Source organism: Salmo salar, chromosome ssa18, assembly GCF_905237065.1.
Source record: "Salmo salar chromosome ssa18, Ssal_v3.1, whole genome shotgun sequence".
Classification (NCBI taxonomy): Eukaryota; Metazoa; Chordata; class Actinopteri; order Salmoniformes; family Salmonidae; genus Salmo; species Salmo salar.
Window position 1 is genome coordinate 69610845 of NC_059459.1, and position 10768 is coordinate 69621612.

General features: G+C 40.4%; 1 protein-coding gene across 1 annotated transcript in view; it reads left to right on the top strand.

Annotated features, from left to right (window-relative positions):
• Positions 1 to 6808, top strand: part of actn3b (actinin alpha 3b) — a 57029-nt gene extending 50221 nt beyond the window's left edge. The window contains exons 16-22 of the mRNA XM_014156256.2: positions 626 to 760; positions 1081 to 1260; positions 2284 to 2430; positions 2737 to 2802; positions 3680 to 3838; positions 3976 to 4052; positions 4955 to 6808. Of these exons, the coding sequence (XP_014011731.1) occupies positions 626 to 760; positions 1081 to 1260; positions 2284 to 2430; positions 2737 to 2802; positions 3680 to 3838; positions 3976 to 4052; positions 4955 to 5036 (846 nt within the window). The 3' untranslated portion in view covers positions 5037 to 6808. The remainder of the gene's footprint in view (positions 1 to 625; positions 761 to 1080; positions 1261 to 2283; positions 2431 to 2736; positions 2803 to 3679; positions 3839 to 3975; positions 4053 to 4954) is intronic.
• The last annotated feature ends 3960 nt before the right edge of the window (positions 6809 to 10768 follow it).

Sequence of the window (10768 nt, forward strand, 5' to 3'; positions counted from 1 at the left end):
AACAGGAAATAACTACCCACAAATCCCATAGAAAAAACACCCCTCTTAAATAGGACCTTCAATTAGAAGCAACGAGGAGCAGCTGCTTCCAATTGAAGGTCAACCCAATAAACACCACATAGAAATAGACATACTAGAACTAACATAGAAATAGACTAACAAAGAACATAGCCCAACAAACCCCAAAACACTCTAAACAAACACCCCCTGCCACGCCCTGACCAAACTACAATAACAAACAACCTCTTTACTGGTCAGGACGTGACAAGTGTTATTGTTGTAGTAGTAGCAGTAGCAGTAGTAGTAGTAGTAGTAGTAGTAGTAGTAGTAGTAGTAGTAGTAGTATTAATCTGTCAGGAGTGAACCCCTACACTAAGGCGGTGACCATAACACACTGAGAAGCCAAAAGAGAAGGATGTCTTTTTCCCTAGCTAGGTTTGTGCACTCCAGATTGTGCAGTCAAGATTTGCTGTCACAATACAATGACAATAATGCTGGTATTTTTTCTCACACATTGAAGATATAAGTTGCTTAATGGCAAAGGGTTAGTCTCTAGAGTAACAGAGTAACGCGATTTCATCTCTACCAGTGTTTTGACGACCAATGTCCCTGTCTCCCTCCGTAGGTGAAGCACCTTGTTCCTCTCAGGGACCAGATGCTGCAGGAGGAGGTAGCCAGGCAGCAGGCCAACGAGAGGCTGAGGCGCCAGTTCGCTGCCCAGGCCAACATTATTGGACCCTGGATCCAGACCAAGATGGAGGTACAATTACAGCTAGAACTCGAACCCCGAACATGCAGGGGTTCACCACCTCCTCCAAAATTTGCAATTAATGGATACTGAGCTAATTTCACTAAAGAAATTAATAAAGTTGTGTTGTATTATTGCATACTGTAAACCTCAACCACAAAACCTTCAACACTCATCATGTTTCCCTCTCCTTTCTCACCTTTGTTTCCTCCTCTCCCCCTCAACCTCCTTCCTCACCCCCTCCCTCCCCTCGACTGCCTCCCCATTCTCCTCCCCACCCCATCTCTCCTCCTTCCCCTCTCCCCTCTCCTCCTTCCCCTCTCCCTCGATAGGAGATTGGTCATGTGTCTGTGGACATTGCTGGGTCTCTAGAGGAACAGATGAACAGCCTGAAGCAGTATGAACAAAACATTATCAACTACAAGTGTAACATTGACAAGCTGGAGGGAGACCACCAGCTCAGCCAAGAGTCCCTCATCTTCGATAACAAGCACACCAACTACACCATGGAGGGTACTAACATGAACTACACTACACAACACACAACTACACAACACACAACTACACAACACACAACTAGACAACTACACAACACACAACTAGACAACTACACAACACACAACTAGACAACTAGACAACTACACAACACAACCAACTACACAACACACAACTAGACAACACACAACTAGACAACTACACAACACACAACTAGACAACTACACAACACACAACTAGACAACACACAACTAGACAACTACACAACACACAACTAGACAACACACAACTAGACAACTACACAACACACAACTAGACAACTACACAACACACAACTAGACAACTAGACAACTACACAACACAACCAAATACACAACACACAACTAGACAACACACAACTAGACAACTACACAACACACAACTAGACAACTACACAACACACAACTAGACAACACACAACTAGACAACTACACAACACACAACTAGACAACACACAACTAGACAACTAGACAACACACAACTAGACAACTACACAACACACAACTAGACAACTACACAACACACAACTAGACAACTAGACAACTACACAACACAACCAAATACACCATGGAGGTCGTATCAAGTATTGTATACTTCCTAAAGTATTCCTGGAGAGCTACCGGCCTTTAGGTTTCCGCTCCAACCCCAGTTATTACTAACTTGATTCAACGTATCAAGCAGCTAATTATTCAAATCAGGTGCACTAGATTGGGTTTGGACAGCAGCTTTCCAGAAACAGGGTTGGAGAGCCCTGCTGTAAATGTACCCAACCCAAGTAACATAACTATTTGACACCATATAAACTACTCTGGAGAAGATCCCTATGCATATGAATAAACATAACGCTGCTACTTTAGTCTAGATGTTACAACCATCCCAGCCACGCACATACTAACCCCCAACTTGGTAGACCTATGATGCTTACCAACTATCCAAACCCTTCATCTCCCTTCCTCTTCTTCTCTCCCTCTCTTCCTCGCTCATCCCTCTCACCTCGGCAGCATATCCGTGTGGGCTGGGAGCAGCTCCTGACCACCATCGCCCGCACCATCAACGAGGTGGAGAACCAGATCTTGACCCGCGACGCCAAGGGCATCAGCCAGGAGCAGCTCAACGAGTTCCGCGCCTCCTTCAACCACTTCGACAGGGTAATGAAACTAAAACAGTTTATTGTTCTTGGACTTGCTTTTCTTGATCTCACACTTGTCTTTTCTCTTGTCCTGGCTCTGATTTTTCAGATAGCGGCCATTTTGAAGAAGTTTTTACTTGCAATGACTGTGAAATGTGTTCGTTTTAAGTGTGAATGTTGGAATATTTAGTGGTTTCTTCCCATCATAGTGATTCCTCCTCACAGTGTTACTGTATCACTAGTGTGTAGCGTTCACATAATGGATCATTGCATTGGTCATAACGTCCAATCATAAACACTGATGGTTGTGTTCTGTCTCTCTCAGAAGAGAAACGGCATGATGGACCCAGACGACTTCCGTGCCTGTCTCATCTCCATGGGTTACGATCTGGTGAGTAGCCTAGCTACCAACAGGAAGTAGCTTCCCATACAACAGTCCCTTTCACAGGAGGCTGGTGAGGGGAGGACAGCTATTAATAATGGCTGGAATGGAGTGAATGGAATGGTAAGCTTGATATGTTTGATACCATTCCATTTATTCTGCTTCAGCTATTATTATGAGCCTGTCCTCCCCAATTAAGATGCCACCAGCCACCTGTTGTCCCTTTTTATGAAATTACTTCAGTCTATCTGGTAATATACAGCTATAGTATACAATTACATTAGTTTCCATACAAGACATGTTTCAAAACATGTTCTGCCCCACAATGATATGAAGGTGTAATGTATTCTAACTTGTTGACCAGTAGGGTGAGGTGGTGTTTGCTCTATATTGACCTTTGTATATTTGTAATGCTTTAATTAATTACAAACCATTTAAAGGTGCAATATGCAGAAATCACTCCACCATTTCTTGGTTGATAAAATTCGAATTGTGCACCTAATTTCAGTTTATGTGACAAAACAAACAAGTGTAGAGAATCATTGTACCAAATAAACTGCTGTGAAATATATTTTCAATAACCTACAGTAATGTATTGGCAGCTGTTTGAAACTGGTGTACAAAACTGAAAGTAAAAAATGCAAAAACGAAATTTAAGAGCATGAAGCATAGAAATAGTGCACATAGAACAGATCTGACACTCCTTAGACTTGCATTCAATGAGAATGAGATCTATAACTCACATTTCTATGTGAATTTGGTTGGGTCGCCCAAGAAGTTACATATTGCAGCTTTAATGATAATAACATTTTCTACTCTACTCTAAGGTGTCGTCCAATAGGGTGAGGTGTTCTAATTTACTTTAACGTGTTGTCCTGTCCAAAAGGGTGAGGTGGAGTTTGCCCGCATCATGACGCTGGTGGATTCCAACAACACGGGCGTGGTCACCTTCCAGGCCTTTATCGACTTCATGACCCGCGAGACAGCCGAGACAGACACAGCCGATCAGGTCATGGCCTCCTTCAAGATCCTGGCCTCAGACAAGGTGACCTAGAACATTGTAATGTAGCCAGGTCTCCCTTGAGAAAGAGGTCTTTGGACTTCTGTGGGACAACCTGGTAAAATGAAATAAATACATACGAATGGAATAAATGAAATAAATATATGCCTCTTCTCTTCCAGTCCTACATCACGGTTGATGAGCTACGCAGGGAGCTGCCCCCAGAGCAGGCAGAGTACTGCATCAGCCGCATGACCAGGTACACAGAATTACATACAACACTAGAATGGACATTGGCATCCTAGCATCATAACGTAAAACTTAATCAGCTATGACACAGGCCACTCTAGTAATATAATGTATCTCTATAACCAGGTACATTAGACCTCTCTAGTAATATAATTTATCTCTATGACCAGGTACATTAGACCTCTCTAGTAATATAATGTATCTCTATAACCAGGTACATTAGACCTCTCTAGTAATATAATGTATCTCTATAACCAGGTACATTAGACCTCTCTAGTAATATAATGTATCTCTATAACCAGGTACATTAGACCTCTCTAGTAATATAATGTATCTCTATAACCAGGTACATTAGACCTCTCTAGTAATATAATGTATCTCTATAACCAGGTACATTAGACCTCTCTAGTAATATAATGTATCTCTATAACCAGGTACATTAGACCTCTCTAGTAATATAATGTATATCTATAACCAGGTACATTAGACCTCTAGTAATATAATGTATCTCTATAACCAGGTACATTAGACCTCTAGTAATATAATGTATATCTATTACCAGGTACATTAGACCTCTCTAGTAATATAATGTATCTCTATAACCAGGTACATTAGACCTCTCTAGTAATATAATGTATCTCTATAACCAGGTACATTAGACCTCTCTAGTAATATAATGTATCTCTATGACCAGGTACAGTAGACCTCTGTAGTAATATAATGTATCTCTATAACCAGGTACATTAGACCTCTAGTAATATAATGTATCTCTATAACCAGGTACAGTAGACCTCTGTAGTAATATAATGTATCTCTATAACCAGGTACATTAGACCTCTCTAGTAATATAATGTATCTCTATAACCAGGTACATTAGACCTCTCTAGTAATATAATGTATATCTATTACCAGGTACATTGGAGCTGACGGCCCAGCCGGAGCCCTCGACTACATCTCCTTCTCCAGCGCTCTCTACGGAGAGAGCGACTTGTAAACCCCCTCTCCTCCTCCTCTTCCTTTTCTCCTCCCTTCATCTTCCCCCTCTCCTGTATGGAGAGAGCGACTTGTTTCCCTCCTCTCCCTTCTTCTCTTTCCCCTTCCTCGTCCTCCCTCTATCCTTCTCCTCTCAGTCATCTGAAGTTTCCATCATATTAAACCTTTCCCCATGTTGTCCACACTGCCCAGAGAGGAGGAGAGGGTGGGAGGCTTTACTCAGATCAAAAGTCAGAGACTCACCATGTCCTGTTTAGGTCTGTCTGGATATCTTAATGTTTAACTGTCATCCCTCTCTCATTCACACTGTCATCTGTACTGCACCAAGTGCCTGATGAGCCAGAATACCTGGAGTCACACGATAATCCGCTTCACATTAACTGCCCTTTAGTATGATCAACAGGACAGAGAGATCACAAAGAAAGAACGGAAATAAAGAAAAATACTAAAATTGTTGAACAGTAGCAGAGTATTGGAGCAAAGCCCCCAGCCCTACACTCTTAGAAAAAAGGGTTCCAAAAGGGTTCTACCTGGAACCTAAAAGGGTTCTTCAAAGGGCTCTCCTATAGGGACAGCTGAATAACCCTTTTAGGTTCCAGATAGCACCTTTTTTTCTAAGAATTTACACCTCTCCTCCTCTCAGAATATTCAAATATGTTTTGGTAGAATGGCTTAAAAAATGTGGAAGAAGATTGGTTGGTTATGTATTGATGCAGATGCATATTGTGTTTATACTGTAGTGGAAATGTCATCCAATCTGAATGGTTGAATCCCCCCTTACACCCCAAATTCTTTATAGCACCCCTTATCCCAAAAGATATGCCCCTCCCTTTCCATAGAAACTTGTAACGTTGTGCCAACGTTTTCATAACGTTGTCATTAAGTAGGAATCCCAACTGTCCAAGATATACATGTTGAGTTATATTATGTGTAAGAAGCCATACAGTCTCAAGCTCACCTTCAACTCAGACAGACAGGAAGACAGACCGTAGTACCTGTTGTCAACCATTAATGTTATGTTAACATTAGTTGTCAATTATCAAATTTAGCCTGTGATTTTATGGGATTATTTTGGACGCACCCTAAATGAATGCAATAGATCTGATGAGACCCCCCCATAGGCCCAACAAGAGAGAGCAACCTGAGTAATGCATTGTGGATAAGAGTTAGTTAACCACTGGTCACCCGTCACCCTGCAGACAGGAAAGCTAATTTTGTTTGGAGGATAGGACGTCACCTCTCTCCTCTGTCACCCTCTATCATCACTCCCTTCGTATTGCGGTTGTCTGTTTGCTGTGCGTTTTGAGAGGAGAGAAAGACAGAGAGAGGTGTTAAATAGAGCGAGAGAGAGAGAGAGAGAGCGAGAATGAGAGAGAGAGCGAGAACGAGAGAGAAAGCAAGAGAGAGAGAGAGAGGGCGGGAGACAGGACATCAGGTAAAGAGATATGGTGAGCCATAGTTAGGCCTCAGACTTCGTCCAAAATGGCACCCTATTCCCTATGTAGTGCACTACTTTTGACCTGATCCAAAGTAACCAAGTTTACTACGTAGGGAATAGGGTGTCATTTGGGACAGAGACAGCATCAGTAACTCCCATGTGTATGAATTCTTTCTTTTCCTCATCTGTCTTCTCTATTATGCCCCTCCTCTCCTCCTCACTTTATTCTGTTCTATCACCCACTCCAAGAGCTTGCTTCCACAGAATCCATTTCAAAGTTAAAGACACACACCTTGGAATAAATAAAAAAAAGGGAAACTATATTACTATGTGAAGTTTTGTGTTGTGTTTTTATTTCCCATCATTCGCCATAAAAGGAGTGGCAATACTGTTGAAGTTAGACCAGTTGCAACTGTTCAGAAGTACAACCAATTTCCAGGATAGTTCCTGGACATTAAATAATTAGTAAATAATTAATTAAAAATAAATACTAGAACAGTAAGACTTGTATAAATGTAAACACTGTAATGTGACTGTAAGATTAGTAAGACTTATAGTGCCTTCAGAAAGTATTAAAATGTATATAATTGTCATATTTTTGTCAACGACCTACACAAAATTCTCTGTATTGTCAAAGTGGGAGAATTTTTTAAACATTTGTAAAACAAGTTAATATATCTTGATTAGATAAGTATTCAACCCCCTGAGTCAATAAATGTTTGAATCCCTTTTGGCAGTGATTACAGCTGTGATTCTTTCAGGGTATGTCTTAGCTGCCTTTCGTCATTATTATTTTTTGACATTTTTCAAGCTCTGTCAAGTTGGTTGTTGATCATTGATAGACAGCCATTATTAATTATTGCCATAGATTATGAAGCTGATTTAAGTCAAAACTGTAACTAGGCCACTCGGAAACATTCAATGTCGTCTTGGTAAGTAACTCCAGTATATATTTGGCCTCATGTTTTAGGTTATTATCCTGCTGAAAGGTAAATTTGTCTCCCAGTGTCTGCTGGAAAGCAGACTGAACCAGGTTTCCCTCTTTCTTGCCTGTGCTTAGCTCTACTCTGTTTATTTTTATACTGAAATCTTCCCAGTCCTGAATGATTACAAGCATACCCACAACATAATGCAGCTAACACTATGCTTGAAAATATGGACAGTGGTACTGAGTAATGTGTTGTACTGGATTTTGTCCCAAACATAACACTTTGTATTCAGGACAAAAGTGAATTGCTTTGGCACATTTTTTTTGAATTATTACTTTAGTGCCTTGTTGCAAAAAAGATTGGCGCACCTGTATTTGGGGAGTTTCTCCCATTCTTCTCTGCAGATCATCTCAAGCTCTATCAGGTTGGATGGGGAGCGTCACTGCACAGCTATTTTCAGGTCTCTCCAGAGATGTTAGATCGGTTTCAAGTCCGGGCTCTGGCTGCGCCATTCAGAGACTTGTCCCAAAGCCACTCCTGCGTTGTCTTGGTTGTGTGCTTTGGGTCATTGTTCTTTTGGAAGGTGAACCTTCGCTCCAGTCTGAGGTCCTAAGTGCTCTGGAGCAAGTTTTCATCAAGGATCTCTGTACATTGCTTCATTCGTCTTTCCCTCAATCTTGACTAGTCTCCCAGTCCCTGCCGCTGAAAAACATCCCCATAGCATGATGCTGCCACCACCATGCTTCACCGTAGGGATGGTGACAGGCTTCCTCCAGACGTGACACTTGGAATTCAGGGTTCAATCTTGGTTCCATCAGACCAGAGAACCTTGTTTCTCATGGTCTGAGAGTCCTTTAGCTGCCTTTTGGCAAACTCTAAGCAGGCTGTCATGTGCCTTTTACTGAGGGGGTTTCCATCTGGCATGATTGGTGGAGTACTGCAGCGATGGTTGTCCTTCTGGAAGGTTATTTTTCATTTTACTCATTACATCATTGTAACGGCTGTCAAATGGAGTAGACCAAGGCGCAGCAAGGTTAGTGCTCATCATGTATTTATTTTGATCTGAACACTGAAACAAAGAAACCAATAACAACAGCCAAACAGTTCTGTCACGTAAGTAATACAAAACAGAAATTAACCACCCACAAAACACAATGAGAAAACCCCTACATAAATATGGCCTCTAATCAGAGGCAATGAGATTCAGCTGCCTCCAATTAGAGACCAACCCCAAACAATTCCAACATAGAAACAGTAAAACTAGATATTTAAACATAGAAATAGAATAACATAGATCAACCCAAAACACACAAAACAAACACCCCCTGCCACGCCCTGACCAAACTATCATAAAAAAATGTATGGAGTAAAAAGTACATCATTTTCTTTAGGAATGTAGTGAAGTAAAAAGTAAAAGTTGTCCAAAATATATATTGTAAAGTAGAGTACAGATACCCCCAAAAAACGACTTCAGCCGTGCTGTGGAAGTTCTTACACAGGGACACTCAAAGTCAATCTGAAATGAATCATTGTTTATGGTTAGCAAGCTGAACTTAGATGCATAAAGTACCGGTCTGAAGTGAGCTCTCACGGGTCAGTCCCGTTAGTTCCCTTAGATACTGACACGTTCCGTTTGCATGATTTAGTTTATTCGCCATTCAGAATAAAAGTTTGCTTCATTCATGTGACGACAAATTGTGGGTCATGCATGTGACAGACCAATACCTCACAAGGCTTCTGTTCTCTGAGCTGAGGCCTTGAAACTGTTACATCCATTTCTCTAAACAAGGTTCTGGGCATACTGCCAAATTGCAGATACTGATAGTGAGGATTCATTCAATCAGTCACTTGCATGAACACAGAAACTGGTTTATAGAAAAAGCACAAATATAACACAGAAATTGGTTATTATAATTATAATTTCCATCACAGTAGTACTACATTATTTTTACTTCGGTACTTTACACAACTGCACCAGGCTAGGTTGGTGGTGGGTGATGGGGGTAACACGTGGGTTCCTTGTGCCTAAACTTAACCGATCACATTCATTTTCTGCCATTGAGGCAGATCTGCTTTTACAACAGAATGAATGGCATTGCTTGCTTGAACTCAACCAATCACATTTCTTGCCTAAACTTAAACTTTCACGTTACTTTCTGCCTTCGAGATAGAGCTGCCCTGAACAAGATACTGAATAAGGAAAACTCTAATATGCTCTAAATAGCTCTTATGCTTTTAAATAAATGACTGTTTTAATGTACACATGAATGTCCAACAGCTTTTGAACAATTAGCTATTTTATTGTTTTTGCAAGTAATTCAATCAACAGAGTGTAGAATACATGCCAGTCCACAGTTCTAAAGTCTTAATCATTAAAAATAGTAAATACAGACAATACCATAGTGATCATAAAAAAATAGGAAGATTTCTGAGTGAATAAACGTAATATTTCCACAATGCTGGTAATAGCTGACGTCACTGACTACACTTACATAAACTAAAAGCTAGTAAGCTGTGAAAAGGGAAACCCTGATATAAAATCTACATTATGGTAAATACGATTTTATGAGCCACTTCTCTGTCTCCAATGTACTCAGCTCATACAACATTATAATGACAGAGATGTGCTAGAGATACTCTCAAAGATCGGCTATGAAAAAGCCAACTGACACTTACTCTTGTGTTACTGACTTGTTGCACCCTCGACAACTACTGATTATTATTATTTGACAATGCTGGTCATTTATGAACATTTGAACATCTAGGCCATGTGCTGTTATAATCTCCACCCGGCACAGCCAGAAGAGGACTGGCCACCCCTCATAGCCTGGTTCCTCTCTAGGTTTCTTCCTAGGTTTTGGCCTTTCTAGGGAGTTTTCCTAGCCACCGTGCTTCTACACCTGCATTGCTTGCTGTTTGGGGTTTTAGGCTGGGTTTCTGTACAGCACTTTGTGATATCAGCTGATGTAAGAAGGGCTATATAAATACATTTGATTTGATTTGATTTGAGATGTAGTCGTGCATGTTATATACAGTATAATATGTTTTTTTGGTGGTATTTTTTATTTTACTCATTACATCATTTACATTGAAAGGAAATCATTTTTATTTTAATCATTTGAAAATAGCAATCAAACATTTGCTACTCTAATTCTGTATAACATTGAAATCAAACATTTCCTACTGTAATTCTGTTAAAACACTGAAATAAAAAATGTGCTACTGTAATTAAAACATTGAAATAAAAAATGTGCTACTGTAATTCTGCAAAAACACTGACATGTTATAAGGTTTGATTTGTCGGAAATGTTTATTATTTGTTTGAACAGTTTTTCTTCTTCTGTGGTATAGTACTGACTGGTGTGT